Raw genomic sequence first — 17,261 nt, 5'->3', positions numbered from 1 at the left:
CCTAAATATTTAGTGGATTCAACAACAAATAAATGTCAGTTAAATACACTTCCTTTGATGTAGTTAAGCAACAGAGAAATCATGCCTAGAGCTAAGGAAACAAAAATCAGTAGTAAAAAACTCAAAACAATCTTTAGTTTCCTCCAAGTTGGGCCAGGCTTTTTCAGTCCTAACCTCTTAAAATGGTGTTCTAGACCTGCCAAGAAGCTACTTGATTTGGGCAGACTGAAAAGAAGGAGAGAATAGTGGAATCATATCTTGGCTCCTTTACCCATAGATTTTTCAAGTCACAGTGAATCCCTCTCTGATTCTAATGACAGCCCTTTATCACAGAGTGCTTTCCCCTACCTGTCCCCCCTAGATGTCCAATACACATTTACCTGTACTAGCCAGGTGAATCAGCTAAGAACCAAACCCAGAGAGGAGGCATCCTTCGCCAGGCAGGATCCTAATAACTCTGAGACGGGCTAGAAAACGGGGAGGGTGGGATCCCTGAGGAGGAGGTATGTTAGCTGGCTTTGCTAGGAAGTCTCTTTGGATTTCTTCCACTATGTCTGGTAATACCTCCAATTGGCTTTGCAACTTAGACTTTTTCACAATCTTCTATAGGCCCTGGTCTTTATTTATTGAGCCATGTACTTTACCCTCCAATAAGGTATTTGAGATGTTTAGAGAACCTGGACAAGTTTATATGGAAGATTGAAATTAATATTAGCTAAAGGCAAATGGTGAAACCATGTACAGGTCTAATAAATATATCTGGCTAGATTAACCAAAATAGATGTCTTTTCTGATCTAAGGGCACAGTCACAGCAACACTGACCCATGCAAACATAAACAAGATGTGACAGAACGTACTTGTGACTCAGCGCTTCCCTTAGTCTTAGTTCTGATAGCAAGAATTGATGCTGCTCTGACGGAGGCTCAGGTGATTACATCAGAACTCGAATGCCTTAAGTCCTTTTGAAGTCCCCCAAAATTCAGTGCAACATAGATACAGCATAGGGCTTATGAGCTGAAGTGACCAAATCCTATTTTAGTCTCTAAATCCAGTTTTAGTATTACACAGAGAATCTATTAAGCAACATGTTCTTTCTCTTTCAACTCCTTCAGGTTTTTCATATGAAAAAGATCCCCGGTTATATTTTGATGACACTTGCGTTGTGCCTGAGAGACTGGAAGGTAAGTAGCCCATCCAAGATTTAATGCTAAATGAAAGGGTTGGAGATGTCAGAATTCCTCAAGCAGTCTCACCAATTGAAATGATCAAATCAGAATTAAACAATGCTCCTTTTTGTCCAAATCTCCAGAGAAATTCTGGACTAAATTCTTGCATTCACATCTTTGTCCCAAACAGGCAAAGTCAAGCAAGAGCCCACCATGTATCGGGAGGGCCCTCCTTACCAGAGGCGAGGCTCCCTTCAGCTGTGGCAGTTCCTGGTCACTCTTCTTGATGACCCAGCCAATGCTCACTTCATTGCCTGGACAGGCCGAGGCATGGAGTTTAAACTGATAGAACCAGAGGAGGTAAGCCCTGGACACTGGACTCAAATGAGTTTTGACTTGTGGTGGTTGATGTTTGTTATTTAGATCTCCATTGAGGCTTTTTCCTGTATTAAGTATGCTCTTTATTCTGGCCTGGCCAGTGGGCTTGGCAGTACTCTTCTTTTTAATAAAACAATTTTTAATTCATGGACAGCCAGAGTTCTCCACTATAGAATACATAAAAAGTTTCTAACCCTACTGCAAAATCAAGGAGTAAGGCCATGAATATGTACATCCAAATAGGATATGTTCTGACTCTGGAAAGTCTTTTTAAGTGTTGTTTCAACAACACAGGCTTATTTTGGGGTCAGCCCTTGTATGTCATAGCCTATATCTGAGGTTTACATGGACATGTTATATGATATTTCAGTCATGTGACTACCCTACTATTTTTTTAAGTGTCTTTAACCCACATAAATTAAATACTCAAGAGATAGGTCAGTCTTAGGAACTTGGTGGGGTTTTTTGGGTTTTTTTTTTTTTTTTTTTTGGTACTGGTAATTGAGCCCAGGGGTACTTAGCCACATCCCCATTCCTTTTTTTAAAAAAAAAGATGGACACAATATCTTTACTTTATTTATTTTATTTATTTTATGTGGTGTTCGGGATCGAACCAAGTGCCTATCATGTGCAAGGCAAGCACTCTACTGCTGAACTATAACCCCAGCCCTCATCCCTTTTTCTGTGTTATTTTGAGACAGGATCTTGCTAAGTTGCTGAGGTTGTCCTCAAACTTGTGATCCTCCTGCCTCAGCCTTCTGAGTCCCTGGAATTATAGGTGTGCACCACTATGCCCAGCAGGAACTTGGCTTTTCTTATAGTGTATCATGTAGCATCACAATAGTTGAAGAAATGACACAAACCACCATTATTTTGTTAATAGAAGAAAAATGAAAGAAAGGAAAGAAAGATTGTTATTCTTTTGCCAAGAACTATTGACAGAAAAACCTAGGACAGACCAGTGTCCTTTCTTTAGTGGAGAAGACATAATTGGAATACCACATAACAGAATAATTAAATCAGCCTCTCAATGTAACATACTTCAAAGGGAGATGGTGTTTTAATTTTGTTTGATTTATTATCTAGAGTTATTATAAATGGAAAAGCAATAACTGCCCCCCCCCAAAACTGACATTTTAGTAGCATGAACTTTTAGGCATATGTGTTAAATCAGCAGAGCAAAAGATATCCTTGAGTTGGGTATAACGGAAACGGAAACAACACTCTTGGAAAGCATTTGAGCAAGGACTGCAGTTTTAGATGTTCAGTTAACTCCAGGGCTCACTTTAGCACATGAAGGGGATAAGTTGGCACCAGGGTTAGCAGCAGGAGGTAACAACCTGGTACTTGGTTTGGAAGAATGAAATGGTCTGAAAGATGAAATCAGAAAAGGAAGAGAAAGTATGGGTTGGAAGCATAAAGAGTCCTGATTGGTAGAACAGGCAGACTTCATTAAAAGCAATTTAAAAAAAAAAATGTGATTGGTATTCTCTGCCTTGTTTGTATTCATTCATGAGAATGGATGTGTGTCCACATCCATTTCAGGTACTATAAACAGCCTGTAATTAGGATCATTCTACCTTCAAAGCCATAGCTTGGAGCCGCTGTGTTTTCCCAAGCATTTCTCTCTGGCTAAGTCATGTGGAAATGGACCGTGTTTTAGGCTTCCAGCCCTCCTGGAGAGCCATCCGCTGCACATAGGCCTATCCTTCCCCTCCCTTCTTTCCTAATAATGTAGCCTGGTTTATGTGAGGCTTGAGGAAAGCAAGTTACCTCAACTCACCAAGGCTTTTTGAAAGCAAGTCTGTCATGTGGGCAGCCTTATTGATTTATCTCATTTCACAAACAGGAGCTTTTATTACTTTATTGCCACTGCCTCAGGCCTAGCACGGGCTGTCCAGCTACAGGTAAAGCTGGTTATGACCCTTTGTAAAGCTGTTATTGAATCTTCTGCTCTCCTGCCAGTGGTAAAGAAAATGATGAACAGATGGCAAAGGGCCCCTGCTTTCTTACTTAATAAAGAAACTAATATTAATCCAGAATGTTCATAAATGCCAACCAGCTGAGTTGCATGTGTGAGAGGCTTGTGGCAGCCTTAAGCCTCTCCATATTGATTGGGCAGCTTTGTTTCTTCACGAATTGCTCTTCTCACCCCACCTGGAGGTTCCCAGGCATTCCACAAACTCTCAGTGCTCCTTAACCTTGGACTGACTAAGTTCCTTGAATGTACTGTTAGTCTCAGGACACATGATATTGCCGAGTTTTCCCCCTTACTCCTTGTGTAACTTTGAGGGCTCATTCTTGTTAATGTCAGGAAGATACCAACTCCTGGAAAAAGCTATAAGGAGTTGTCATGGGGGAGCTTGAAGGGTGAAGCGGAGGAGGAAGCTGTTGGGGACGTAATTGTAGGCAGCTGTGTGGCTGAGTAGTGCACTCTGGGTAATTATCCATAATATCCATTACACTGTGCATGGAAATTGTGGTTTTAAAACTGCGTTTTGGCAGGCCCCCTAATCAAATGTCTTTTGATAGTCATCCAGCTTAGCACCCTCTCAATTATGACTGACTCGGCTTTAATCTGGAGCCATTTTAACTGTGAATCTGCATTAATGAATATTTTGGGGGGTAGGGTTGTTTGTTGAACATGTGGCAGATAACTGATGCCTTGGGAGGTTTTAAAGGATGGGCTGCTAGAAAGAACCACTCCCTGTGCTGCGGGAGGAGGAGATAAAGGGGAGGAGGAGATAGGTGGATTTTTTTTTTAACTCCTTCAGCCTCAGTCTTTAAGATGTATGTTCCCTAAGTTACTAAAGGGAGACTGAAAGAAAGAGCTGGCAATGATCTCTTGCCTGCTCCTCCCACTGCAGAAGAGGGGCAGCCCTCATTTCCAGCTGCCCTGGAGCTGTGCTGCATCATGCATTACTATAGAAGGAGCAGCAGTGGTGAGGGCCACTGAATCATAGGGCTCTGGCCTGGGAGGATGAGTCAGTAACTATGGCTACCAGAGCTGCTTTGAAATCTGTGCATATACAAAACCTCTCTCCAGTAAGCTATTGCATATGCAAGTGACAGCAAAGAGAGGTCACAATTGAAGTTGAAGAATATTCAAAATTGCTTTCTGTTGGCATAGTAAAATGATGATGCTGGGATTCTTTGAAATTTACCCATGTCACTTGGGGCAGACGGTGGTTAAAGATTAGTTTCAGAGAGTGTCATTTCTGTTGAACAGAGCAGAAGAACTTAGGTTGATGTAGCAGATTTTGCTTCTAAACCACTATTTTCCTTGCTTTAAAATATTTATTCTCTGACCAAGATGTATTTTTGGTCAATTTTGCCTTTTGGGCTGTTTTTAAGATGGAATTAAATGGGTGTACACTATGGGGACAGTATATGTGCCAAAGGGGCATGAAGCAAATAAATGGAAACATAACTTTCATGGAATTTTTTACATGGCAGAGTAGAATCATTACTGTTGAACTATTCTAATTAGAACAAATGCATTCTTCCTTATAGATCATTTTGGTATTTATTTTTCAAATTTTGTGGGGCTGTTTTGTTTTGCTTTGTTTGCAGTACTAGGGATTGAACCTAGGGCCTCACATGTACTAGACAAGTGCTCTACCACTGAGTTACATCCCCATCCCTTTTTATTACGAGACTAGATCTCTGTGATGCCCAGTGTAGCCTTGAACTTGCAATCCTTCTGCCTTGGCCTCCCAAGTAGCTGAAATTGCAGGTGTGTGCAGGTGTCCATCTCATCTGTTATTTATTAAAGGTTGTTTTATAATCCTGAATTCAGGAAGAGTTGCTTTCGTTCTGTCAAAATAATGTAAGGAAATACTTTATGCAAAAATGCTGTTTTCGCCCTACTTTCCTATTCCATGTTGAATATTTGGCTTTTAAAGATTAAAGGAATATATAGTTATTTTTTTTAAGTTACCAAAACTGACCTAAAATGTTCAAAATATGACCTGATTTGCGTACATTTAAAGACCTCTGAGAAAACCCACATTTCCAGGGCTATTTTTCTCCTGCCTCAACAGTCATCATCATAAGTAAAATTTTGGAAGTTGAGATACTTAAAACCAGAAATGCTTGACTGCCCTGATAATTGGGTAGACTCTAGTAAGAAGTTTTCCTGCTATAAGTCTTCTTTGCCCAAAGCTCCAATTACATCCCCCATCACTATACCTCAGGTGTACTGAGTTAGATATAATGCACTTCAGAACTGTTTGTGAGGCCCTGTTAATTTTTCATTAAGTGGATAATGGTGCTATGTGCTTTAATGTCCATTCTGCAAGTCTTCTGGGAGCAGGGGATTGGATGGCAGAAGGCCGAAATGATCTGATTCCCCCTTAGTCCGTGAGCAACAATAAGTAAACATCTCCCGGCCCCTCTCCAATCTTATTAGAATTGAACTTTTGCTCTGCTTGCCCATTAGCAACTCACTAGTGTGTTTCTAATGTTTCAAGGATGACCATTCTAATTATTCCTTATTGACTGCTACAGAAACCATAGCACTTAATGGCAACATGTTAATGGTCTATGGGTATTGGTCAATAATTCATACGTGGAGAAACAGTAGAGAGCTTGCATCCTCTGGGACACTAGCCAAGCCCTCTGCAATCTTAAAGTGCTAGGATTCTTCTAGGTCTCATCGCCCAGCAGTTGTGACTGAATCATCAGCTTTGTTCAATGTTTGGTCTGAAGGGAATTAAATGCTTTCTTTTGTAGGTCAGAGAAATGGATCATTGGCCAAAGCAGGCAGGTTACAGAACTGGTGCTCCTGGGATTGGGAGAAAACCGTAGGCCCAGGGAATGTGTTTCCATTGCCCTTTGCTTTCCTTGTCTTTTCAGGTTGCTCGGCGTTGGGGCATCCAGAAGAACCGGCCAGCCATGAACTATGACAAGCTGAGCCGTTCTCTACGCTACTACTATGAAAAGGGCATCATGCAGAAGGTGAGCAATTACAAGAGACTCTTAGACCTCTCTGATCAGTTTCAAAGAAAATGTCCAGGGCTTCTATAATAAGACTGTTTATGATAGCTGAAAGAAAGTGTTAGCCTGATGAGTGGTTCTGTGGTAGAAAGGCATATTGAAAAAAACAAGCAAGGTAAGAATTAAGTGGATAATTAAGAGCACCTTTAATGTTCTTGGATACAAAGAAACCAGGAGTTGCTTATAGGAGACACAATAGGAAAGTTAGCCTCTTCTGCTTTGTTTAAATCGCATGATTATTAAGATGTCCACACGAAACCAGCCATTTTATCCGGAATCAGTTTGAAGGTCTCCACTCCCATAAGAACTTTGTTGAAGTCTTCAGTTGTTAAAACACCTTGCCCTCCAAATCTGGTGACTTAATGCTCTCCAAAGTATTAGAGGAATAAGAAAATCTTATTTTTCAGAACCTATAGAAACTAAAACTCAAAAGCCCAAAGATTATAAAATGGCAACTGAATCACCCAATAGCAGGTTGCTTTTTGCAGGGTAGAGGACAGGGTATATTTTGAAGATGTCAGGCAATACAAAATACTTATTGGGATGGGTGGTAATAGAAGGTGGGAATGGCAAATCTTTTTCTGACCTTCCTTAGCCACCAAATTTTATACTGTGCAGTTCCCAAAATTCTGGCATTTATACTTTTAGGCAGTCTACATGATGTAGACCGAGTATACTTTATCTGAAATCTTGGGACCTGAAGTGTTTTAGTTACACAGTTTTCTAGGTTTGGGAATATTCACATGGACTTTACTAGTTGAGCATCCTTAATCCATGCAACAATCACAATTTTGGGATACTTTATCACCCCCCAAAGAAACCCCATTCCTGTTAGCAATCACTTCCCATTTCCTTCTGATCCCCTATCCCTTTTACTTTTAGTGTCATCAGCTAGGCCTGACTTGGATCTAGTAGTATTACCATCCTCCTCTCCTGCCTCACTGTTCCACACAGACTGACTCTGGGGGATTAAGCTGTGGCTTAAAAAAAACAAATAGGGATGGTTGATTAAAACTTGCTTTGATGAAGACCATAGCCATCCAGCTTCAGAAAAATTTCAGATTTCCGATACTTGGGTTCTATGAAAAATTGGTGCAGATAACACATTCTGATGACTAAACATACATAGAAGTGGAACTGTGAAATAAACTTAAGACCTCTTGGCCTGATTGTACTGTTACTTCTGCAAACTTACTACTGGAACCACATACTTCTTAAACCCAAGATGTGAAAGCAAAGTCATACTTTTTTAATTATTTGAGAATCACAACAGAATGACAAATGGGCAGGATTAAACTCAATAATTCAGATTTTTTATCGTAAAGTGCTTATTTTACCAGTAATGATAGCAGTCTTCCCTTGCCTTTCTGCATTACCTGACAAGCTGAGGATCAGGTTTGCTTTTTCAAGGATATGTGCCTTCCTGCACTGTTGCTGCATGACCAAAAGAGAGTGGGTAATTCTTTTGACCTGGATGACTCATCAGCTACCCGATGAGCACCGTAAATAATCAAGACCTCTGGTTCCAATGATATTATAATGCATAAAGTCCATACCAAGGCAGTTGTGAGCTCCTAGAGTATAGCAGAACCTTGCAGTGAATAATTTTTTTAAAACTGAGGGTATACCAAAAAAGCATTTCTACTTGACTATGGGACATCCTTAAAAATTTTCACACAGATTTTCCAATCAAATTCCTAATCCTTCAAAATAATAGATCTAGGGGTGGGGTTGTGGCTCAGTGGTAGAACACTTGCCTTGCATGTGTGAGGCACTGGGCTTGATTCCCAGCACCACATAAAAAAATAATTAAAGATATTGTGTCCATCTATAACTAAAAATATTTTTTTAAAATAATAATAATAGACCCAACCCATGAAGACCGTAAACTTTGGAGGTAACTGAAAATGAGGTCTGGCTTATGCATTACACCTTTCAACCCTCAGACCTTGGAACCCCAGGCAGCAGCTTCAGCATACGTGTGTTTTCTAAGCTTTCCAAGCTGTCAGAATGAGGATTTTCTTCTGAAAGAGCCTATCTGGTGTGAATTTGAAATTGAAATATCATCTGTTTCAACTGCTGAGTTAGGTCCCCAAGATTGCTCAAATCCCAGTGATTTGTATAACCGGCTACTCATGAGACCTTTTGATTCTTAGCTCCCTGAGAGGTTGGGCTTCAAATTATGTCATTTTCTTCCCTTGACCCCCATTCCCTGTCCCAGCTGGGCCTTTTAAGGTGTGTTTCTCTCGCAGGTGGCTGGGGAACGATATGTCTACAAATTTGTCTGTGACCCGGATGCCCTTTTCTCCATGGCCTTCCCGGACAATCAGCGTCCTTTCCTGAAGGCAGAGTCTGAATGCCCCCTCAACGAGGAGGACACCCTGCCACTGACCCACTTTGAAGACAACCCCGCTTACCTCCTGGACATGGATCGGTGCAGCAGCCTCCCTTATGCTGAAGGCTTCGCTTACTAAGTTCCTGAGTGGCTGAGCAGCCAAACCCTAGCAGTTCCCGTTCAGGCAGATGAGGGCAGTGGTTTTGTTTGTGTTCTTGGCTGTTCTAAAGCTTGCCATTTGAATATTATCCGGAGAGCCCAAGCCATCTCTGGATTTTCACCCTGAAAGGCATATACCTTGGCTGGGGAGTGGGAACAGGCAGGGGCAGAAAAACCACCAAAAGGTTGGTGCCTCGACTCTGATTCTGATGAGGTTTCTGGGAAGAGGATGTGGGAATGGAGCCTCCTCACTACCATGGACAATATATGCAAAGCAATACCTTGTTCAGGTTAGTACCCTCAAAATGGGACCGAGTGTGTGACAATCTGTGTTGATCATGGACTACTAAATGCCTTTACATAGAAGGGCTCTGGTTTGCACAATTTATTAAAGAAATCACAAGCTCATAGAAAAGTAGGTAGACTGAGTTGGGGAGGCTCAGACCAATTAAAGGTTAAAAATATGTGTTGAAATTTGGAGAGTTCTTCTAGCTCAATCTGAAATACTTCCCCTTGGTTTAGAAAAAGGGGAGAATCAGTCCTAACAGCTGTTACCCACTCCATGGTTCTCAAATCATAAACCATTGCTACGCTTGGGAACCTTCCAGCCATGTGGTCACCAAATAGAGCAGGCCCCCTCTCTCTTCCCAGTCACATGGCTGAATGTGGATGGCTTTCATTTTAGGGGAAGGGCAATTAACAGTTTTGACAGTATTTAGTTTTGCTTTGATTCGGGGGGCGGGGGGTTGTTTTGTTTTGGTGGTTGTTTTGGAAAAACAGTTTATAAACTGATTTTTGTAGTTTTGGTATTTAAAGCAAAAAACAAAAACAAACCTTTTGGTAACTGTGCACTGTGTCCCATAGGCAGGGCCGTGCCGACTTATGAAGAGCTGCAGCTTGAGAGGGGCTTTGCTGGGGCTGTTCCCTAGCCACATAAAAGCCCGCTCTGTGGCCTGCTTTGTGCTTTCTGCACCAGACAACCTGATGGAACATTTGCACCTGAGTTGTACATTTTTGAAGTGTGCAGGGCAGCCTGGACACAAGCATAGATTCTATGTGTATAGCTCCCCGTGTTCACTAACATGCCCTCTCTGGGAAGCAGATGTACATATTACTTGTCATGTCCATTTGAAACTTGGTCACCGGGTGGGAACCCTAGGGATTCTTCCCTGGGCATGACTAATGACAATTTCCATTTCATCCATTTGTGGTTTTTTTTTTTGTTTTTTTTTTTTTTGTTTTTCCCTTTTTCTTTACATCTTGGGCTTTAAACCCTGCATAACAGTTCTGTAGGGTTTGAGGCTTACTGGTGACACCGACAGGTAAAACAGTGCTAGCACTCTGGTTTCCTGCCACTTTTTTAAGTTTCTTCTAATTGCTGTATTATATTGGGAAAGTTTAAAACAACCGAGTTAAAGCTGAGTGAAAGTTGAGCTCAAAGTAGAGGAAAATCACTCTAGAGGGTGATGGCACTTGCTGCCTGCTCCAGTGATGGAATTTTGTGCTCCCTGTGTCACTCAGAACATTAAGAAGGACTGTGCTATTCCTCGTGGGTGGAGAAGACAGTGCTGAGTCCGTGTGTGTGAGGCACATGCTTTGAGTTGCTTTTCAAAAAACGGAATGCTCCATGATCCCCCTTATAACCAACAGCACATTTGTGAAGAGGTTCACAGGGATAAAGGTGCATTTTATAGATAATGGAAAAATGAGATTTTCCTCTATGGGAAATTAGCCCACAAAGGTGTGGAGTTTATATCTTGGGTCGTAATTAGCATTGTACTCTAATCAAAGGACTCTTCTAAACCATATTTATAGCTTTCTAATCTACACATAGTCTATACATAGATGCATATTTTACCCCCCAGCTGGCTAGAGATTTATTTGTTGTAAATGCTGTATAGATTTGTTTTTCCTTTCTTTACTTATCCTGGTTTGGGATTTTTTTTTTTAAATAAATTTATGCTGTTTTAGCAAGTATGAAAATAATCTTCTGTCGCCTGAGCTGCCCCTCCCCTGCTGTAACCACGTGGCCTGTGCTGTCTCGAGATATAGGATGGCGGCATCACCGTTGCATTCCCATTGGACTCATGCACCTCCTGGGTGATTTTGGTTGTTTTTTTTTGTTTTTTTGTTTTTTTCAGGGTTTTGAGGGGGGTTTTGTTTGTTTGTTTGCTTCTTTTCCAGAGTGTGGAAAGTCTACAGTGCAGAAAGGCTTTAACCTGCCAATTGATTTTAAATACTTCCCCCTGCGCAGGGCTGTATGCATCCTGCCAAGCTGCGTTATATTCTGTACTGTGTACAATAAAGAAGTTTGCTTTTCGTTTAATAAGTGCCTGGAACGCCTCTTTCTTGCCCTCAGTGGGCTAACTTTCAAGCAAGCAAAAGTAAAGCAACTTTACACCCCGTACCCTTACCCCTGCCACACAATTATTTTGCCTTACCAATAGATGGTAGAGTTCAAAGTAGTTGAAGAAACTGTTACCTGGATATTCTAGTTCAAAAAAAAAAAAAAAAAAAAAAAATCATCCAAAAGGGATGAGAGATAGAAAGATTCTTTTTTTAGCCAGTGGTGAACAGAGATCACCCCACCCCTCATCCCACTTAGTCACCAACTCTTGGTAACTAATTTTTAAAAACAGAGTTCATGTTTGGAACTTGGATTGTGTGAAAAGATTAACTAGACTAGTCTCAGGATGATTCTATTTTAGACCCTTAGACAGATACCTTGAAAACCAGTAAAAACTTACAAGACCATTTCCTAATTTTCTCCCAAGTTTTGCTTTTGACAAGTAAAAATTTTACTCATTAGTAAAATTTGGTCCCTTTGTTAAAAAAAAAAAAAAGAAAGAAAGAAAGAAAAAGAACTTCTTGTTGTCTTGTTGTGTTTCTTTCTGGCCATTCAATAGTGGGTATCTTTCCTCCAGGTATCTCTTTCTTGTGAAAGTTTATCACTTGGGAAACCCGTGGAAGGAAATCAAGTTTGCAGGGTTGTGTGCAGGTATTGTGCCCTTTAGTGTTCTGTACCTTTAATTTGGGTTTTGCAAGACTCTTATTACAATGGAGAAATAAAATTGAGCTTTTTTTCAAGTCTACAACAGAAGGCTTTCTGTAAGTTTATCTACTATCTTTCTTTCACTGGTTTACAAGCTTTAAGTGTAGTAACATCGAGACTGAATCGGTGCACAGCCACTCTATTTGGAGCTTGTGGGGAATGAATGTCTGCCACATAAACCCCATTAGCTTCAACAGATTAAGAAAAGATGCTTAGGGAGAAGGGGCAGGGGTGCAGGACAAAGGGGCCCTCCTCTCAACTCCACCATGATAAGGCTTTGACAGTCAGCTCCCCCATTATTCACAGGCTCATTATCCAGCCTGGGCCCAGACCCAGATCGTTAACCTAATGCGGGAGGTCACCAAACACTGCTGCCCTTCTAGTGTTGGGCGCTAGGATAAGGAAGCCAGAAAATGTGAAGTTTATTCTTCATCAGAGTCCCTTTTCACGAGCCATGCCAGAGGAACAATGCTTATTCAGTTGTCAGATGACAAAGAGGTAGTGTGAGGGCAAAAGAATGTAGTTCTGAAAGCCAGAGTATGTGCAGAATCTCAATTCTGATGCAGCTGGGACAAATGGAAACTAATGTGGAAGAAAAACACTCATGTACCCAGACAGTTGGAAACCTTGGAGAGACAATCTGATGCCCAGCCTTGCAGGTGGCTAGAGCTCAGCGTGTAGCTTCCAAAATGAGCAAAAATGGGAACGTCCAGAAAAATATCCATTTTAAGGCAAACATATATAATGTAAGTATTGATGTTATTCAGCATAAATGTATAATGTACTTAAAATAGGTGCCAGGAGTGAAGGTGATACACAGGCAAGCAACTGTATCCTTTGATCCTGGCAAATACACTGATAATCCCATTCAAAAGGGGCCCCTTGACTGACCAGCCTTTCCTTACTTAGCTTCTCCAATTTAACAGCTGGCTCAACCTCCGGGCCTGGATTTGTTGACCTTGGCGATGAACCTCAGATAGCTAACCTTTGGATAGCACTTTACAGTTTACAGAGCATTTTTTTTTTTTTTAATCTCCATTACCTTTTTGGCAATCTTTCTTAAATGGAATCACTTTGTTGAAATTGAATCTGAAAATACTCATGGCTGTCAGCCTCCAAAATTACTTTCTTCCTTGGAATGTTTACAGTGGCTATTGTGGAAATAACACTAGACCCTTGAAGGCTGGACATCTGGTTCTGGTCCCCGCTCTACGGTTGACTAAGTTTGACTACACAGTCTTGGAGGACCTCCTAGGTCAATAGGAGAATCAATAATGTGCTGCTTCCTAGACCTCCTAAGAGGCAAGGAGGAAAGGAATTTCTTAGGTAACTCAAGGTGTGTATGTGTATGTGTAGTCAATTCAACAATTACCTCTAAGCAAGCTTCAGAGACAACTCAGTCCCACAATTAAAGACATGTGTTTATCCATTTTCCAAGCACCCACTAAGTACCTACTAGATGGAAGGCACTGAAGGATACTGAAATTATATTAATGACATTGTCAAACTAAAGGGCTGTTTGTATATGATAATACATGTGATAATCCCTTAAACACTTAAATGCTCTAGTTGCCAGCTCCATACTTAAATACTGTGCCACCATCTTGCTCTGACTACATTGGCTCCAGGCTGCAGATCCTCTATTGGTTGAAGGTTATACAGGGATGTACTTCCTACCAGGTATCCATGTGCTGGGAACTATTCAATTAACTCAGGTGGCCATGGAGCATCAATGGAGTGTGTACCTCTAATAATTAACAGGGCTCTCCTGGATGACCTTATTTCCTTGTCTCCAAGATGGATGGAGAGTCTCCATCTTGAGTTTCCATCATCCAGTTATGTATCAGGTAAGACACAGTGGTAAGCTTTGTGGAGGGGGAGGAATCACAAACCCACCCTCCCTTTAACAACTCTCAAGCTAGTGGGGAAAACATTTCTCTATATGAAACTAGAATCTAAGATATAACATACCAAGTATCAGTTATCCAATAAATAGAGTCTATTCTATGCCAAGGACTGGGATTACATCTGGGGAAATGAGAAAGGAAGAAAGAAATGATAGCATCTGTTGGAAGATACTAAGTACTATGGAAAAAAATAAAGCAGGGAAGGGACATAAGTGAAAGATGGGGGTGGAGAGTTGCACTTTTAAACAAGGAAGTCAGAGAAGACCTCACAGTTGAGCAAAGACTTGCGAACAGTAGCTGCCATGTGGATATCTGAAAGAAAAGTGAAGCTTTGAGCAGGCTTGACATATGGAAAAGCAAAGACTATGAAACTGGATTGAAGGAGAGAGAGTATAGTAAATTATAATCAGGAAAGGAACTGGGGTCGTAGCACCTAGGGCCAGCAAGATTTTTAGGACACCAGTATCTACTCATGTTTAGCTGCCAAGAGTTTTTTGAGCTTAGAAATGACATCATCTGATGTATTATATTTAAAGGATCACTTTGACGTCTAAATTGAAGTGACTAGGAAAGAAGCAAAGATCATTAGAGTCTGCTGAAGTAACCCAGGTGGGGCAAGAGGGTGACCAGGGGCCTAAGGAGGGCATAACTGGATACATTTTTTAAGATAGATACATTTTTAGATCTGAAGTGAAGAAAAAAAAGAGAAGTTGATTATGCCTCCAAGATTTTTGGCCTGAGCACAAGGAAGATTGAAGTTGCATTAACAGAAAGTTGGAGCAACAATTTGGGTTGGGGGTGAGGGAAGAACAGCATTCCAATGGGCATGTCAACTTTGAGACGGCTGTTAGAAATCACATGGAAACACCAATTGGGATGTGGGAGTCTGGAGTTCAGGAAAGAGACACAGCCTGGAGATAGAAATTAGGAGTAGTCAGTGTGTGCAAGAGTATTTAAAATTGAGGCTGGATAAAATCACTAAGGAATAAGTATAGATACAACAAAGAGAGGTTCCAAGGACCAAGCCCCTGGGACACTCACTCCAAGATTAAAAGATTGGAGGGGCAAAGAAGACTGAAAAAGACTGGCTGGTGAAGTAGGAATAACCAAGAGGGAGTTTCCAGGAAGAAGAGATCCACTGTGGCAGCTGCCTCTGATGTGTCAAGTAAGATGAGGACTGGGGCTGGATTAGCAGCACAGGTCATAGATGATGTGCATGAACCACTCCATGAAGTGGCAGATACAACAGAACCGATCAACACTATTGGCATCCAGCCAGGGACAGGCACATACCTGTAGTCCCAGATACTCAGGAGACTGAGGCAAGAGGATCACAAGTTGGAGGCCACCAGCCTGGGCAACTTAGCAAGACCCTGTCTCTAAATAAAAAGAGGAGGTAGCTCAGAGGTAGAGTGCCCCAGTACTGGAGGGGTGGGAGGTAGGGACATAACTAACCAAAGTAAGTTGGGCACAGGGATCAGAGAAAGAGAATTCTTCATGGATTTCAAAATCATGGATTTGAGTTCAGCTCAGTCTTTCTCAAAAGCCCTTCCACTCCACCCTCAGATTCTCAAAATCTGAAAGAAGCCTAGAAATTCCTGCCAGATATTGTGCCCAGAGGAACAGGGTAGAAGGAGCCATTCGAGGATAAAGGAGGAAGGAAGGAGCTAGATGCTGTTACCACTACCTTCCCATCCCTTTGGGATTCTATTTATTCTCATTTTGTGCTCTTAAAATAAATTTCTATTTTTGAAATTTTAAATGTTTTAAAAATAACTTTTTTCATATTACACAATTAGCACATGTTCTTTGTAGAAAAATGGGGAAAAAATATAGCCCCAATTAAAAACTATTCTGAAAACTCAATCTAGAGATCACAGTCAACAGTTCACTGTACAGCTTTTCAGATGACTTTTCTCAATACAGTTTGTTTTTTGTTTTTGTTTTTGTTTTATTGTTGTTTTGTTTGCTTGTTGCAGTGCTAAGGATCTAATCCAGGCTTCGAGCAAGCACTCTTCCACTGAGCTACATCCCTAGCCCCTCAATATGGTTTTTTAAAAATAAAAAGTGGTCAATCTACATTTACAGAATTTTGTAACTTATTATTTAAGCAACTCACTTTGAAATCTTTCTATATCAAGAAATATTCCTCTACAACACATTTTTAGTGACTGTATGCTGTTCCACAGTAAATGGACAACATGTTCAAACAGTCGCATTTGTCAGAGGCACCACAAATGTCTATTCAAAACCAAGCCAAGCCAAGTGACCTACACCCCCCCACCACCAAATTAAAAAACAATAACAAAAAATAATTTGGAGCTTTTCTAATGTTCCTAACTAGCAGCAAACTCCTCTATTAATTTTAACTTCTAAATACCTTTCAAATCCATCTTCAGCATTAAGTCCCATAACGTAATCCACATTCTCTCTCACCTGTACCATTGAAATCAGCACTGTGTGTATTTGTAGTATGAAGACCACATGTGGTTTATTTATCTGATGTCCTGTTGATGGACATTTGAGGTTTATATTTTTATTTAGTGTTATAAATAATACTTCTATAAATGTTCTAGCAAAGGTCTTTTTGTAATACATATTTATATCTCTCTTGAGTAAATACTTAGGATCACAATTGCTGGATCATGGAATAGATGTTTTCCATAGATAAATATTTATTGAACAGCTATCACCTCATCCATTCTCCCCCTCCATATTGTACTCAGAGTGATTTCCTTTTTTTTCCTTTCTTTTTCTTTTTCTTTTTTTGTACTGGGGATTGAACCCAGAGGCATTTAACACTAAGCCACATCCCCAGCCTTTTTAATTTTAAGGCAGAATCTCACTACATTACATAAGGCCTTGCTAAGTTGCTTAGGCTGGCCTCAAACTTGTGATCCTCCTGCCTCAACCTCCTGAGCTGCTGGGATTACAGGTATGTGCCACCTGTGCCTGGTAAGAGTGATTTTCTTTTAAAGTCAAGTCTCCCCTGCTTGAGACCTTTCAGCGATATCCATTGGAATGGCTAAAATAAGAAAGCCTAGCAACACCAAACTTTGTCGTGGGTACAATGCTGGTGGTTGTGTGAAGAGGTACCACCACTTTGGAAAACTACTTAGCAGTTTCTTATAAAGGAAAACATCTAACTATGGAAAACACCTATGATCCAGTAATTCCAATCCCAAGGGTTTATTCCAGAGAGATATAGATACGTATTATTAAAAAAAAAAAAAAAAAAAAGAACTTTGCTAGAACATTTATAAAA

The 17,261-nt window shown here is 40.7% G+C and overlaps 1 protein-coding gene across 1 annotated transcript in view; it reads left to right on the top strand.

The window, feature by feature from the left end:
- Positions 1 to 11,311, top strand: part of Etv5 (ETS variant transcription factor 5) — a 57,596-nt gene extending 46,285 nt beyond the window's left edge. The window contains exons 10-13 of the mRNA XM_076867513.2: positions 1,114 to 1,182; positions 1,358 to 1,527; positions 6,403 to 6,504; positions 8,796 to 11,311. Coding sequence (XP_076723628.1) covers positions 1,114 to 1,182; positions 1,358 to 1,527; positions 6,403 to 6,504; positions 8,796 to 9,017 — 563 coding nt within the window. The 3' untranslated portion in view covers positions 9,018 to 11,311. The remainder of the gene's footprint in view (positions 1 to 1,113; positions 1,183 to 1,357; positions 1,528 to 6,402; positions 6,505 to 8,795) is intronic.
- The last annotated feature ends 5,950 nt before the right edge of the window (positions 11,312 to 17,261 follow it).

Source organism: Callospermophilus lateralis, chromosome 10 (assembly GCF_048772815.1).
Source record: "Callospermophilus lateralis isolate mCalLat2 chromosome 10, mCalLat2.hap1, whole genome shotgun sequence".
NCBI classification, from domain to species: Eukaryota; Metazoa; Chordata; class Mammalia; order Rodentia; family Sciuridae; genus Callospermophilus; species Callospermophilus lateralis.
This window is presented reverse-complemented; position numbering and strand designations above follow the sequence as displayed.